The following is a 17,086-nucleotide window of genomic DNA, read 5'->3' as shown; positions in this document are numbered from 1 at the left end:
AAGCTGGCCTTGAAATTGTAGAAATACACCTGTCTCTGCCTCCCAAGTACTGTAATTAGCACACATAGAATTATAACAGCCATCAAAAAAATATCTGGGTGGTGGTGAAACATACCTTTAATCCCAGCAGTCAGGAAAGCAGAGGCAGGTGAATCTCTCTGAGTTCGAGGCCAGCCTGGTTTATAGAGTGAGTCCCAGGACAGCCAGAGATACACAGAGAAACCCTATCTTGAAAAACAAAGAAAAGAAGGAGGAGGAGAAGGAGGAGGAGGAGGAGGAGGAGGAGGAGGAGGAGGAAGAGGAAGAGGAAGAGGAAGAGGAAGAAGAAGAAGAAGAAGAAGAAGAAGAAGAAGAAGAAGAAGAAGAAGAAGAAGAAAAGAATATTCTTTGAAACAAAATGAATTAAGCAAAAGAAACCAAAGAAACTATGAAGGATCTTTTTATTACTTAATCACTCAAAAACCATTTGCTGAGCTAGACTACATGGCTGTGGCGTGATGGTAGTTCAGCGAAACACAATCTTCTAGATACAAATAAAGTGCCTAGCACTAGCCCTGTTCCTGGTCCCCAAACGACAAAGAATAAAGCAACCGGGGGTTTTAATCATCACAATTAACAAGTATAAAGCTTTTTCCAATGAGGACATTCTAAGCGCTTTTATACAAACTACCTTGATTTATTCTCCCAGACTCCAATGAGACATTTTTCTATCTCCAGTCTGTAAATGACGGACTTGAGACTTCAACGCCAGACTCACATGGAGACCTCAGCCAGGGCTTACACAACTGAGTCCATTATTAATCTCATTATCCCTGCAACCAGGACATGGGTCTTCTCTCGTGAACACCACAAGGGCACAATCAATAAGCTGCCCCAAGGTCCATCCTGGAGTACTTGGAATTCGTCTTCTCATGGAACCACCCTAGCTTTAGCCACAGCATGGTTTCAGAGAGAAAAAGAGAAAACCATGAGGGGCTGTCTTTCTCCTTTCCTTCTCCTTCCACTCAAACCTTATTTCTGAGTCCTACTCAGAGATTCCTCACAACCCCTCAAAGCACATGCCTGAAAGATACATAGAGTCTGGATTGCTTTTCCCTTGGAATAAAAATAAACTTTCTTGTACCAAAATCCTAATAATATAATTTCTATGTACCTTATTATTTTCTTATTGCACTGACTGCATAGAAAATCAGAAATAAGAGATAAATCCTTTTCTTCATCTTTTTCGTACCAGAGTAACAAGCATTCTAAAGTCAACAGCAAGTTAAAAAGACAAACAAATAAAAACGCGACATCAGTGCTGTGAACTTATAATCCACCCCAGTGTTTGAGGACCAACTGCTGCAAACAGCAGGGGGCGCCAAAAGGAAGGAAACCGGAACTCACACATCCGGAACTAAAGACAGCAGGTGCCCAGTGGGTGCATAAACTTAGTAATCACCACCAGCATTGTCAGGATGCAACACACAACCAGGCACACCACACCTGCCTCGGCTTCCTGCGACTGTGACGTCACCACACTCAGGCCACCCGAGGAGGAGAACACATGATCCTGTACCTGGAATGTCACACCGGAAGTACTTTCCGTCTTATGGTTACTTTTTGTCGGCAATGTATGTTGTGGTTTAAGGTAACTTCTAGGACCTGGCCCATGAACCACAGCATGCTGGGCACTTATGTCAGACACGGAAGTAGCTGCTGAAGTGTAGCCACGATCAGGACAGGCGTGTTCTGTGCTGAGACTAGAACATCTTGTTACAAGGTGCTGAGAACACACAGAAGAGAAGGCCTAGTCCTGAACAGAAAGTCCAGAAGACGTCTTTGAATATCTATGAGCTGTAATGGATAAATTAATAAACTATGCCTTATGGGATGTGAGATATACCAATTCTGTGTCCATGCAACTGGACTACTGTCTAAAGTGGAGATGTCGACTCTAAGTACCATCTCCGTTTTCCCTTCTTGGAGTCTTGCTGAAGTTCCATTCTACGCATTGGTGTGCTGCTTACTGCCGCGTGTTTTACCTCCGGCATTGCTTCAAACAGTGTCCGTCTTCGCTTGGTAAACTCTTTCATGTCAGTTAAGATCTCGTGCTTCACCTCAGGGGGCAGGCTGCTGAAATCCTCAGACTCGATATCAATGGCCTGAGGATTATGAAAGAATTCTTCCTGCGGGAAGTAGAATGTTAACATCATTAAGTTTATATCTACCCATCCAGGCCATCATTGCTACGAACTCTGTGTTGATATCATAAAACACAGCTCTCCATAATCCACACACAGAAGCACACATTCATTTTGCAGCAGGCATCACAGTGCACAAATAGGTAAGCCCCTTCATTTGTTCACTCACTCCAAGGCAAATCACTTCTCAGGCGCTCAGACCCCACACAGACCCCACTCGAAGACTCTAGACACTGTGGTGGCTGTGTTCATACGAACCCTAATCTTACGAGTTAGAGCAAGGCACGTAAGCAAGAAAATAGGTAAGCAAGGTAACTGTTAGAACATCCAATAGGCTGATCTGCTAAGAGTAATCGGGGAAAGAAAAAGGAGAAAAAAATCTTACATGATAGATAGAGAAAACCCTATCAGAGAGATGTCTGGGGCAGGGATTTTTCCAATACCAAGAACCTGGAGGGAGTGGGAAGCCTAGATTGAGGAAGAGCAAGCAGAAGGATTCTGAAATGAGAACAAGACTTGTGGATGAGAGCCATTTTTATAGTCACATTAGCTTTTTGTTTGTTGTCTTGTTTTCTTAAGAAAATAACATCTTTAAAAAATTAATTTGGGGGCTGGAGAGATGTTTCAATGGTTAAAAGCACTGGTTGCTCTTCCAGAGGGCCTGGGTTCGATTCCTGGCACCCACATGGCAGCTCACAGCTGTCTGTAACGTTTTTAATCCTAGCACTGGGGAGACAGAGGCAGGCATGATTCTGTGAGTCCAATACCAGCATGGCCTACATAGTCAGGTCCAGGGCAGCCAGGACGACATAGAGAAACCCTGTCTCAAAACCTCCCCAGGAAGAAAGACATACACACATAATGCCAAATCCAATGCATGGGTAAGTGTGAATTTTACACATACATACATATACACACACACACATATATATAAACATATACATATATGTATACATACATGCAATCAGAAACACGCACAGTTAAAGGGACAGCTATGTTTACTTCTTATTGAGAACATTCATGAACCCATCCTACGTCATAATGATTACTCATGTTCATCATTTCAAATAATGAAACACGTTCTGAATTCCCTTTACCTGCGTACCTGCAAAGCTTGCTTTTGATCCATTCTTTCTCGCCAATGCTTTTCATCTTCCTCTTCTGAACTGCAGTCAAGAGAACACTTTTATTTATTTTTTTAAAAATATTTATTTATTTATTTATTATGTATACAATATCCTGTCTGTGTGTATGCCTGCAGGCCAGAAGAGGGTACCAGACCCCATTACAGATGGTTATGAGCCACCATGTGGTTGCTGGGAATTAAACTCAGGACCTTGGAAGAGCAGGCAATGCTCTTAACCTCTGAGCCATCTCTCCAGCCCAAGAAAACACTTTTAACACCTGTGACTTTTAACAAACACTTAAAAACATGCTTCTTGAGCTCAAGGGCTATAACAGCGAATGGGATGGGTAGGCTATGGCCCTTGGATCTCACTGTCTAATGGGGAACACACGCAAGTAAGCAACTGCAATATGATAATCCTAACTCCCTCCATAAGGAGCAGAAAGTTGGTAGAGCTAAGTTAAGGAGTGAATCACCTAGAAAACCTCGGGCAGTGTGGTGGTTCGAATAAGAATAACCGGGGGCTGGAGAGATGGCTCAGAGGTTAAGAGCACTGACTGCTCTTCCTAAGGTCCTGAGTTCAATTCCCAGCAACCACATGGTGGCTCACAGCCATCTGTAATGAGATCTGGTGCCCTCTTCTGGCATGCAGGCATACACACGGACAGAATACTGTATACATAATAAATAAATATTTAAAAAAAAAGAATAACCTTCACAAGCTCATATACCTGAACATTTGGTACCTAGTTGATGGAAGTACTTGGGAAAGAGGTGTGGCCTTGCGGGAGGAGGCGCGTCACAAGAGTCAGGCTTTGAGGCCTCAAATCCTCCCACCATGTCCAATAAGCTCTATGCTGTCCAAATAGGGCTCCAGATGTGAGGTGCCAGCTGTTCCCGCTGCCATGCCTTCACTCCACCATCACAGACTCTAACCCTCTCGAACCAGCTGCCCAACTAAACAGTTTCTTTTACCGGGGTGGTGGTGGCGCACGCCTATAATCCCAGCACTCAGGAGGCAGAGGCAGGCGGATCTCTGTGAGTTCAAGGTCAGCCTGATCTACAGAGCGAGTTCTAGGAGAGGTTCCACACTGTGTCAAATAAAATAAACTAAACAAAAAAACACAGTTTCTTTCATCATTTGTCTTGATCGTGATATTTTATCACAGCAATAGAAAAGTTGCTAATACAGACAGTCGTGAAGTTCTCCAGAATCTCCTACAATTACATTGGTGGATCTGCTATGAATAAACAAAGGACTCAAATGTAGGGTATAAAGGAAGCACATGCAAGGAAATATTCTAGGTACATAAACTGAGTTCTGCAGTCATTTGGAAAAAAGGCAAGAAAATTCTGCCTATGACAGAGAGGAGACCAGGGGGCAAGGGCGAAGAAGAATGATTAAAAGGGCTGAACGTTTATCTTGAAACAACAGCACGGTAATGTGGGCCTGTGACCCCAGCACTGAGAAGATTACAGCAGGAAGGTTGTAAGTTCAGGGTCAGTCTGAACTACAGAGCAAATTCCGGTCAGACTAGGATACATGCAGAGAATTTGTCATTAAAAAAAAAAAAAAAGCAGAAAAATATATTATGAAGTTTCATAAAAAAATAGAAAAGAAAATGACAATATCAACATCAGAATTTGGCTTTAAATAAATTGTAGAGGACACAGCAGACTGTGCTGGGAGTGGGGAGTTGAGGCAAAAGTATGAGGTCAAAGACGAGACAGAAAAAAGTTTGGGTGCTACTGGGATGTCAGAGAGTGACGCCAGCAGTGTAGAGAAAGAAATGATATACAGAGAGAAGGCTAAGGTTTAGGCATGTGTCGAGGAAGAGCGAGGGGAGAGATCAGGACAGGCGTGGGATAACCAAAAGTATACACAAAAAATTCAGATGAAAACCCAGTAGTTTATAAGTTAGTTTAAATATGTAATCTTGAAAAGGGGAAGTTGAACAGATATTCTGCATGGATATACACCGATCCTAGAAGGTGTTATAATAATTTATAGCTCCCTATAAATTATTGGTCAGGGAAACCAGGAGGTTTCCCTGATGCTGAGATTCCAGGCATTCGCTACCAGTATGCCCAGGTTTTTATGTGGGTGTGATGGATAGAACAGGTCCTCAAACTTGGGGGGCAAGCCCCTTCACTAAACGAGCCACCTCCCCACCCCTAAAGTGATCCTCCTTAGTAGATAACATTTACCTATGTTTTTCTTCCTCCTGTAAAGGTGGCAAAGCGTAGATGTCCTCTCTTTGAACCCGAGTCAGACTGGGTAGAGCTTCATTTCTGAAAAGCACATGTAGTTTTCAACAAAAATCATATGAAATGCATTTTTAGTCAACATCTCTTCCTGCCGGTTGCACAAACCCTGCTCAAGGACAGTGCTTACTGTCTTCTTCTGGCCTGCGTCTCCCCCAAGCCATTATTGTCACAACTAAGAACCATGTGGAGGAAAAGGGGAACTCGCTAGGGCTCCTCAGAGCCTTTGCCACAGCCTCAGCTCCAATCAGAAAGGGGCCTATCACAGTAAAGTCAGGTTGTGGGGAACGCCGTGGTAAAGCACCTGACCAGCACACATGAGGCCCCGAGTTCCAATCCCTGCAACTCTTTAAAAAAAAAAATACAAATCTAATTAATTAATTAAAGGAAGAAGCAATACAATAGCTTTTCTCTCTTGTTAGCCACGATCCCACTCCCCCAGGTCTGAAGCTCTCCACTCGTTGCTCTCCTGACTCATCCTGTTGTGAAGAGACAAGGAGCGAGGGCAGTGGACGCCAGGGAGGGTGCACAGCACAGTCCTCCTCTTGCCTTTTTCTTCTGAAGGCAGTTTGCAGAGCCTGTCTCTTCAGAAATGTCTTCAGGAGCTTCTCTGTGGTCCTCCGCGAGTCAGTGGACGCGGAATCCTTCCTCTGCCTTCTCTTGGCCTGTAAAAAGTGAAGCACGTGGGGTTTCACTTCAGATGTGGGGCCACTAAAACCCTTTCAGGATCTGAATGTAGGACAACGGCTTTACTAAGGCTTCCTCCTCACGTCTGTCTATGAGCCTCGTTAGGTTCTGTGCCGGGCAGGATACACAGAGCACTTGTCTAAAGATCACCTATGTAGCACGCCTGGGAAGTTACTTAGCTTATTGTCAGTTTCTTATAAATAAATTTCAATACCAGCAAGAATCTAAATCTTTATAAAAGTTATCACAAAATCAATTTGATACTGTTTTAAGAAAGGATTTGTACATACCTCTGCCGCCACACACGAATGCAGCACTATATAAGAAGAAATCCTTAGCATATATAAAAGCATTCTAATTAATGTTGAGCTAAGTGGACAATTTCACTGAGAAGGCATTTGAGGATTACCCAGACCAGAGCAGTTTTACTGTTGTTCTGTAAATAGTTTTTTGTTTACTTGTTTGCTTTGTTTTCCTGTCACCAAGGACACTTAATCACACTCTAAAGGACACATCTCTTAAGTAGGGGTCCACAGCGAGCGATAGTAGCCCAGCCAGACAAAATGTGGACCACCTAAAGAGATATCCTAAAGAAACTTCTTAAGAATTCGAGTAGTTTCAGTTAACAGGTAAAGTTGATTCTAACATATATAATAAACTCTCATAAATATTGTAAAGACAAACTGTTACAAGCCTGGCACAGTGTTGCATGCCTTTTATCCCAGCACTTAGGACAATGGTGGAACTATGCAAGTCCAAGGCAGGCTTGATTATATGCAAGTTCAAGGCAGGCTTGATTATATATATGGAGTTCCAGGTCAGCTGAGGCTACATAGAGAGAGCCTGTCTCAAAAAATAAAAGAGAAAAAGAAAAAAGAAAAAGAAAACTAACAAGCAAAAGAGTTAAACATAAATTTTTAAAAGAAATTGAAATTAAACTGATTATAAGTCAAAACTGCTCATTGAAAACATACAGTGGGGTGCAAATTTTTTTTTTTTTTTTTTTTTTTTTTTTTTTGCTTTTTCGAGACAGGGTTTCCCTGTAGTTTCTAGAGCCTGTCCTGGAACTAGCTCTTGTAGACCAGGCTGGCCTCGAACTCAGAGATCCGCCTGCCTCTTTTAATCCCTAGCACTCAGAAGGCAGAAGCAAGTGGATCTCTGAGTTCAAGGACAGCCAGGGCAACACAGAGAAACCCTGTCTCAAAAAGCAAAAATAAAACAAACAAACAAACAAATAAATAAGGAATACATGCAGGCAGCCTAATATGGATGGAACAAGTTGTTACAGTTAGGAATATATATGCATATACATAAAAACATGCAATAATAATTAGGGGAAAAATGAATTTGGAGATTGGGGAGGATACATACGAGGTTTTGGGAGGAGGAAAGGGAAGGGAGAAATGCTGTAATTGAATTTAATATAAAAAATTGCTAATGGTGTCTAAAGAGAAAATAAAATGAGATGATATTTACCAAGGTCTGTTTCTTTAGCAGTGGAGCATCTCCATCAAAAACAAAAATAGGCCGAATACGAAAAAATAACAGCTTGCAGAGCCGGTGGAACAATGTGAGAAGATGAGCGTTTTCTACTGCATTCCCATGGCGATCTCGGGCTCCTTTAAGTGCTTGGTTTAGCCAAATGCTAATATCTGGGAGAAGCAGTAAAGGAAAACAGTATGGGATGTCCAGCTTCATCCTCAAACTTTCAATATCCAAGACGTGATACCAACAAACAGAGAACATTCAACATATGTCACCCATTTATGGAAGTTGGATGATACCTGGCCGTGACAGAATCTACCCAAAGCCAGCTAGCTTTTCTTTGGTTCCTTATTACTTTCCACACGCTGAATCTTAGAGTCATAGGCAGATCCACACCTTCAAAAGTCTACTGGCAAAGACAGCTTCTTTAGATGCCCAATTTGAATTTAACATTACACATGTGCGCGCGCACACACATGTATGTGTAATGACATGAAAGCAGAAGGGAAGCATTTGGGAGGGAAAGATGGGTAGAGAGCGGGAAGAGGATCTGGGGAAGGTAAATATGGACAAAGGACAGTGATAAACATGTATGACCATGTCAAAGAAACCTGCTATTTTTAATACCAACTAAAATAAAGAATTTTAGAAAGGATTTTAGAATGAACGTGCCTTCTTTGAAAAGGAAGTCTTCGTACTAAGCCTGGAGATGGAACACAGAACCTACAGTTAGGATGCACAAAGCCCTGACTTCAGTTATCAACACTGCTCACGCTAGGCAAGTGTGCAAATGTAATCCCATGACTCGGGAGGACTGTGGGCTACAGGCTAGCCGGGACTACAGAGCAAGTGAGGCTCTATCTAAACACAAAACAGAACAATGAAGAACTAATATTGCTCAAAGAATGTTAGGAAACTATCACAAGAGTCTGGAGGTCAACTTGAAGATTCACAGCAAAAAAAAAAAGTTAAAAATTGTATTCTGTTTTCTCTATCCATTTCCATACATTTATGTAACGTGTATCTAAATTATTCTATTACTAATGAAAATCAGGAGTCAGGTAGTACAGTATGAGTCTGGTAGATGCAAAATTCTTGGAGAAAAGCCCAGCCAACACTCCTCTCTACTTTTCCAAGACCCAAAAAAAAGTCCTCCAAACTCCTAAGCCTATCCTCTTTCCTCCCTGTGTCCCTCTCTCCTCATCTGAGTCTGCCAAGAAAAAAAAAAAAAAAAAACTCTATGGTTTATTCTGGTCAGGAGCATGAACTCCATTCTCTGAATAGATGTTCAGATTATTGACAGTTTCAGGCAGCTGAGTGAAAAAAATCCCCCTCAACATTGTCGATGAAGGCATAAGTCACAAACAATCCCACACCAGTTTGGAATTATGATTAGTAGAATGATTATTTATTTGAAGGGGAAAAACTTAAAGATCACCATCCCAGACAACAGCCCTCTGTGCAATCAGGAAGGGAGCCTAGTCGTCGGAAGCAGAGCCGGAAGCCAGAGCACGAGTGGAGGGAAGTGGCCGCATTTTTTTAAAGAGAGAGACCATGCCCCAATGGGCTGGTATCTCAGCGGCTATTGGCTGAAGAAGCAGAAGGAGCTCCCCCACAACATGTCCCCCTTTTTGTCTAATTAAAAAAGAAAGTTTTTAACTATAACATAATAAAACTACATGTCAGCCAGGTGATCTAGGACAAACTGGCTGACATCAACCCAACTCCTTGCAGGCATTTCAGATTCAAACTCCATCCATGCCTTCTCCACTGAGTTGCTTGTGCCCCACCTCAGTGAATCACGTGGGCCTGCATTCTGGGTATCAGTTCTCGTGTGCTCATCCAACCAGAAAGAGACCCTAAGAGTTCTACCTTGCAGGCACGTCCAACCTTGAATATTGCACTCCATGTTATTATCTACAAAGTTTGTGCCTAAAACCTGTGCAATCAAGCTACAAAAAAAGAAAAAGAATCACAAAACCTTCAAAATATTTTAACTAGTTTTAAGATTTTGTGTTTGGCTACACTCATCAGCTATTATAGGTACATGTGGTCTGTAGGCCGCAGGTTTGCTATACCTGGATGTATGCTGAGGTTTGCCAATAAATCTTTTTAACAGGAGCCTTTTGCCAGGTGGTGGTGGCGCACGCCTTTAATCCCAGCACTCGGGAGGCAGAGGCAGACGGATCTCTGTGAGTTCGAGGCCAGCCTGGTCTACAAGAGCTAGTTCCAGGACAGGCGCCAAAGCCACAGAGAAACTCTGTCTCAAAAAAAAAAAAAAAAGGAGCCTTTTGATGCTCTTGTTAAATCTATAAATGATCTGCTTTGTGCTCATCTCTCCTGTCACAGTTTAGGCTCCTACACTCCTAATATTATAAACCACTCAGCTCCTTTCTACCACCAAAGACTTCTCCCATGCCAACCTCACTGCGTCCTACTGAGTCTCAAACTATGTGACATCTTCCTGGCCTCAATTAACACTTCCAGATATACATTTCTATGAGATGGATTATTAAATTCATCTAACACTGAACAAAGTGTGTACCCTCGCTGAGCATACCGCCCAGTAGGGGGAGCACCAAGCTTGTGAGCAACCTTGCTTGTGTAAATGGCTTCTGTTTGCAATATACTCCTTCCATAAGGTCTGACACATTGCAGACAGTGTGCCTATTTTTTAAAAACCGAATGTTTTTAAATTAATGTACATTGTCTATCATTCATTACCACCAAAGTTACTCACGGAATTTGTCTATTAGGGCAATATACTGAGTTTGGGTTTCTAATGCTGTGACAAACACCATGACCAAACGCAAGCAGGGGAGGAAGAGGGATATTTGGCTTATGTTTTCACATCACTATCCATCACTGAGGCAGGTCAGGGCAGTAACTCAAACAGGGCAGGAATCTGGAGGTAAAAGCTGATGCAAAGGCCACAGAAGGATGCTGCTTATTGGCTTGCTCCTCACGGCTTGCTCAATCTGCAACCCAGAACCGCCAGTCCAAGGGTGGTACCACCCTACAATGGGTTGGGCTCTCCCCCATTAATCACTAATTAAGAAAACGCCCTTCAGTCTTGTCTGATCACTTCCTGGGGGAAGGGGGTGTTCAAGACAGGGTTTCTCTGTATAGCCCTGGCTCTCCTGGAACTCACTCTGTAGACCAGGCTAGCCTTGAACTCAAGAGATTCACCTGCCTCTGCCTCCCAAGTGCTGGAATTAAAGGTGTGCGCCACCACCACTGGCTAGTCTTGCCTGATGTTTTGGAGGTATTTTCTCAATTGAAGTTCCCTCCACTCAGATGACTCTCATGCCAAATTGATTTTAAGAAAAAAAAAGATATTAGCATATTTATCCCTATATATTAGAGTGCTCCCATGTACGAAGCAAATCCAAGACCCCAGGGAGATACATCAAACACTACATTTGTGAAGGAGACAAACGCACCCCCATGTCTGAGATGCACGCATTCTAACAGGATGAAAGACAATAAAATAATTGACATGTTCATTAAGTGCCAAGAAATGACAGAAGAATGGCTGAGGGTTTGGCACTTTAGTTACAAAAGACTCCAGAATATGCTGGCATGAACAACGGCTGCAGGGAAAAACCTGGGAGGAAAAAGCAACAGATACAAATGGCCTAGGGCAGACGTCTGTGTGGTGGGGTGGGGTGGAAGGTGATGTGTGAGGTACAATATACACATCTGAGCAGTTTCCAGAACGTGGTTTAAGACCTGAAGAGAAGCAGAGAATCAGCTACAAGGAAAGTAGTTTTAACTAAAAGTTACAACGGTACGCATGTTGTAAGGAGATAATAGCGATGGCATGTCCCGGATACGTCCTAGAGGAAGGTTCCCACATGTTCTGAATTGCTCTGGAGAGCTGCTTCTGTTTGGTCCGTTCCGGCTTGCTGCACTGCCATACAGGTCTAACGAAGTTTCTACACAGAGGATCACTTTTGACTTTAGAATTGAGAAAACACAATTTTGGAGTTAAGATAATTCTTAGCTCTGTCATCTATGAGTCTAGGGCCTACAGCCTGAGGACAGAGGTTAAACCCCTTAGTCCTGAAACACTTAATCTCATGGAAGTGATCCCTTTCCACATGTAAACTAGCTGTGGCTTACCGTTTCTCGGGGAGGGCTGAAAGTCCCCGCATAAAATTCTCGGTGAAAAACAATCACACAAGATCAGACAGGCTAAAAGTATTTTCACAATTTGATTCATTAAACTTCAACACACATGGAAGAAATTTACATTCCCCAAGGGCAAGTGCTTACTTAAGTCTGAAGCAAAGCCAAAACTTGCTTTGGAGTTGAAACTTAAAGACCCAATGACATTTGAGAACTTTTATTCTTTTGGGAATTCTCTTTAGTCCTGCTGAAGTTAGGTGACTGAAGACTAAATTAATCCAGATCGGTATGTGTTCAGAGCGGGTATTATCTCCCCAGTACAAGCAATGCATTAACGGATGGTACAGTCTGTAACGGAAAAAACTAAACTGTTGTTTCTTCATTTTTAACCCAGACATAAACTGTTTAAATAAGACGCTCAGCTATCCACGTGGTCCAAAACCCAATTTATTTGGAAGAGTACATAAATTACAAACCTAAGATAATCGTGGATGAGTTCTTTATTACCAAACAAATAATAACACCTAAATTTCAGGTATCAGAATTCTCATGGTAAAATATAAAAAATTACAGAAGTAATCATATTATGAACAGACACATATGTGATTGTATGTAGAATCTTTCTCAATTTTCTTTAGACAAATGACCTGTTCTTTCAGAAAAGCTTAATAACCTCACCAAAAAAAAAAATGACTTCACATCCTGAACGGGACTCAGCCATTTTACAAGTAATTTACACAGTTTACTTTTCCTCTGACATCCCTGAATGTTAGGATGCTGAACTTCCTAATCCTTTACAGGGGCTGGAACAGAAAATAACCTAAATCCTTGAGGGCGTTACTAGTAGTACTTTTTCTCAATAATGGGCATGGAACTATGGGGCCTCACTCATCCTAAGAAAGCGCTCTACCACTATAAGGTGAAACCCTCGGTAAGAATTTAAGAATTTCCTCTCGCTACAAATTGCCCTTTCGTTCACTAATAATTCAAAAATCCTTAAACTGCAGTGATACCGAGAAGCCACTAGGGTGCGACAGAGCACATGTGCTTTACAAAGTTCTTCAAGTTACCCAACTTCCCGTCCCCTGGGTAAAAACTTGTAAGACTGTTTTACTAAATTTTGTCACTGATGTTATTTGACATAAAACGGTATCCTTCCAATCTTACATGTTCTCCGTTAATTATAAGCTGGGCACACAGTAAAGAACTGGCTCGTCAGATAATGGCTTCTTTGCTGCACTTTACAGAATGACTTGACATGCCTCACCTACACACCTACACACACACACACGCACGCACACACACGCGCACACACGCACACACGCACGCACACGCACGCACGCGCGCGCCCAGCAATTTGTTTACAAGTCTTTCTAGTTCTCATTAAGAAAACAGCGTTAGGGTACCTCCAGCTTCTGAGATAAAAGCACTGTCAAAGGGGTCGTGGAAAAGGCAAACGAAAACTTCAAAACTAGCATCACATTTTCAAAGTGGGAAAAAGGAATAAAACTACAGCGACGCAAAACCAGCTAACCATACACGGAAACATTACAGGGGCTGAGGGAAACTAACTCACTACGCACCACACTAATTTCTCATTCCAAAAGATGAGTTAACTATGCAAAAGGACGGGAATTCTCTCCACGCTGACCTCCCGCCCCGCACAAAATTAACGTCTAAACTTTACAGCGCTGCAGAGCCGGACGCTCTTCCAACTTCATCCTTCAAATCTCCCGATTCTCCAAGGCAACCGTGTACCTACTCTGCAGGGAGCACCGAAGCACAGGAGGCACAGACTGACCCTAAAATGAGGAGAGCTGGACAGGCAGACGCCCGAGCAACGCCCGGCTCCGGTGCCCCCAGGAGCCCAGGCCTGCGACATCGCTCCGCCTGAAGGATACCCACGGCCAGCACCTTGCCCTCCAGCGCCTCCGGGCTGACCCGGCGGCCGGAGCACTCCAGCAGCTTCCACAGCCCCTGGACTCCCATGGTGCGGGCCCTTTGCTTCAACTTAGAGAAGGGCGCGCCAAGCGCAGGCACAGGGCGCCCCGCTCCGCTCCAGCGGACCCCATCTCCCTGCAGCCGGAACTCGCCGCGACGCGGATGTGCTGGGACACTTCCGGGGAGGCCCTGGCCTCCGAGAAGAAATGCACCGCTTCACCATGGCACGTGGATGCCGTGGGAGGAGCGGGGACTCCTCAGCCCAAATGGTGGCGCGGCTAACAGCAGTGAGGAACGGAGCGGGAGACTCAAGCCGCCAAACGTCCCTCCCGATGCGCTGGATGCTTGCTTTCCCCCCCCCCCACCGAGGACGTGCAAAACCCACGCGAACCGAAGCCTCTAGGCTTCCGTCTAAGGAAACGCGACGGTTGGGAGTCCCGTGTTGACTCGTGACGTATAAATCCTGAGCCAGCGTGCAAGGGATGTCAGTGCCGAGTTGGAGCCGGTTGTTTGTTAATTCATTGCTTCTGTTCGGCCGTCTGTTAGGCGTAAAAGATATTTGCACGTTGGCTTTTTCAGTGGGGTCCCTTTGTGCGTTTTCATTTTCAGTGCCTCCATGGCCCATCTAGTTTTGCAGACTTGATGCTAAGGATTGGGTTAGACTGGAAAAAGAACAGAAGGATAAATGTTTCCTTGATGTTTTTAAAGGTAAATATTTGCACAACATGCAGTAACTAGGTGTCATTGAATTACCTGCAGCATCTGAAACTTCGAGTTCCACAGCTTGTGGTCAGAAATGACTTTGGGCAGAGTAAGTTCCACGAAAGACCCGCCACGCTTATTCTAACTCAAATTCAGCCCTTGTGCCTTAAAGTGATTGATTGGCTCTGCAGAGATCGTGTTTCTTCAGAACCGTCTCTTCTGTCATCCGTAAGCAGGATTTTATGGATCAGAGGTCATGTGTGCAAAGCACTTGGCATTTAGCATACAGTTGTTCAAATCTGATGTACAGTGTTGAAATTACATTCAATCCCAGGAATAATCTTGATATGAAAGGACACATGGCCAGGCATGGTGTCATAAACATCTGGGAGACAGGCAGAGATAGCATAAATTCAAAACCTACAAGGGGCTTGTCCAAGAAAAAAAAAGGGGGGGGAGTGACGGATAGAAACAGATAATTTTTTACAAGAACCATTTGCAGAAGTCTTATCAGGAATCAGGTTTCAGCAAAACATATCTATGTCCAAAGAGATGATTTATAATAGCCATATTTAGTTGTCTTAGTCTCAGCTTATTTTCCACTAGGCTTTTAGCATTTCCTCAATGTGTAAAATTATGAATTTTTGTGTTTTAGTACAGTTGTATTATACGGAGGGCAATATAATTGCCTGTTTAGTTTTAACCACCTCCAACAGGAGACTATAAATTTGTTAAAATCAGTATCAGTCTTGGTAACTTTTACATCTGGTACTTGGAGCGCATAGCAGAGTTCAGAAGTGTTGCCTAAATAACCTCTCTAGTCTCCTGTCTAAAGGTCTGCAGGGCATTTTGCATCCTGTGGTATTTGGATTAGAGGTCAGGCAGATGTTAGTTCAGATCTTATCTGGACCATAGAATTCCCATGTATTCAGGTCAAAATTCACATGTTGGATACATAGTTTCAAGTACTTCAAAATGTGCTTTTTATCCAGAGTGATTTCTAGAAGATGAATTTCTTAAATAATTAGGCCATTAGGGGCCTAAGAGTATAGGAACCAGAACTCCAGAAATCATTTCTGTGTCTAACATAGCCATGATAAATGATAGATCACAAACATGCAGACATATTTGAGTCTATGGATCTGATTCCTGTTTACACACACACACACACACACACATCAGTAGCATCTAGTCCAATATGATTGCTATCCTTATAAGAGGGAGTGGGAACACAAAAGGGTGAACACCCACAAATCTAAAGAGACAAGAAACAAACTCGCCAAGACCCTGTCTTGATCTACAAAACTGCAAGGAAAGAAATCTGTTTTTAAGAAACTCAGTTTCTGGTATTCTATTTTAAAACACAAAACTCATTAAGATGGCATTAAGATTAGGGGTAGTATTATTATTATTACTATTACTCCTACTATTATTATTATAACTGGAAGGTTAGCAGAGTAGAAATGAAAAGAGTGAGACCGAGTTAATAATATAGATCTTGGAGCAGTTGCCTGAGCTCATTCCATGTATGGAACAAAGCAACTTGGGAAAATTAGAGCTGCTACACCAGCTGGATATGATATATGATATGATATATGAATATGATATAGCACTGTAACTCGTGTGGTCGTGGATAGAGGAATAGTTACTGGATTTTTTTTTTTAAGTTTTGAGAGCTCTTTGTTTTTATAAAGAGCCAGTGTGCCCATTTGGGTATTAGGCATGCTTTTAAAGCCAAAGCAATGTTTTAAATAAGAAGTGCTTTTGAAATAATAGCAACCAAGGAGGATATATTTGACATAAAAGGTATTTGCTCTTTTCAAGGTTCAATGGGCTCTATAAACTACTCAATCAATTAAAACACATTTTCAAAATAATAATTATAAAGAACACTTAAATAGCTTTCCTGTCTCCCTACCACTATTCTAAATACCATACACAATAGCATATTGGTTCTTGGAAACCATTTTCAAGGAGGTGAGACAACAGCAATTTCAGAGCCAGTTGGTATCCTTCACTAGAAGATCTATGAAGATTCCTAAGGGTTGACTAAGAAATCACATAGGGCAAGAATATTACTAGTTTGCAAGGAAGATCATGAAGAACTCTTACCTACATAACCTGGAATAACTCCCACGATGAATCCAAATATTACTGTGCTCTAAGTCACTTTCAAATTTGTAAGCTGAAGTTTTAAGTGGTCATGTGTCCGTTGGTGTTTTTATAAAGCCTATGATCAGGATGCAGTAAATAAACTCTTCCTGGCTTTCCAGATTTCACTTTGTTCTTAAGGTCTATATTTTATTTTGTATTTGTTCCTTTCTTTTTGGTTCTTCAAACCAATTTCTTTGAAATACTCAACTGAACTATTAAAAAAACAGCTTATATTGAAAACACACTTGATCTGCAAAAATTGCAACCTAATTTTGTTCAGACTAATATAAGAAATTTTCTATTCCCTGCTATGAAGTATCAGAGAAATAAGAAGTATGGAGTAGATGTCATCCCCTTCCACATTGTATCACTGATTCTAAAAATTGCAAGACGTTTCTTATAACACTAGTTA

At 42.4% G+C, this 17,086-nt stretch overlaps 1 protein-coding gene across 2 annotated transcripts in view; it reads right to left on the bottom strand.

Annotated features, from left to right (window-relative positions):
* Ercc5 (ERCC excision repair 5, endonuclease) overlaps positions 1 to 14,193 on the bottom strand; it is a 32,907-nt gene extending 18,714 nt beyond the window's left edge. The window contains exons 1-6 of one of the 2 annotated variants that reach the window (XM_038315503.1): positions 13,779 to 14,193; positions 7,738 to 7,913; positions 6,124 to 6,239; positions 5,518 to 5,601; positions 3,289 to 3,349; positions 2,025 to 2,168 (exon numbers count right to left, since the gene is read on the bottom strand). In XM_038315503.1, coding sequence (XP_038171431.1) covers positions 2,025 to 2,168; positions 3,289 to 3,349; positions 5,518 to 5,601; positions 6,124 to 6,239; positions 7,738 to 7,913; positions 13,779 to 13,866 — 669 coding nt within the window. In that variant the 5' untranslated portion in view covers positions 13,867 to 14,193. Of the gene's footprint in view, positions 1 to 2,024; positions 2,169 to 3,288; positions 3,350 to 5,517; positions 5,602 to 6,123; positions 6,240 to 7,737; positions 8,957 to 13,778 lie in introns of those variants that run through there. The other variant, XM_038315502.1, reaches the window with a different exon arrangement.
* Between the last annotated feature and the right edge of the window lie 2,893 nt (positions 14,194 to 17,086).

Source organism: Arvicola amphibius, chromosome 18, assembly GCF_903992535.2.
Source record: "Arvicola amphibius chromosome 18, mArvAmp1.2, whole genome shotgun sequence".
NCBI lineage: Eukaryota > Metazoa > Chordata > Mammalia > Rodentia > Cricetidae > Arvicola > Arvicola amphibius.
Note: the sequence above shows the minus strand (reverse complement) of the source record. Positions and strands in the feature narration are given on the sequence as shown.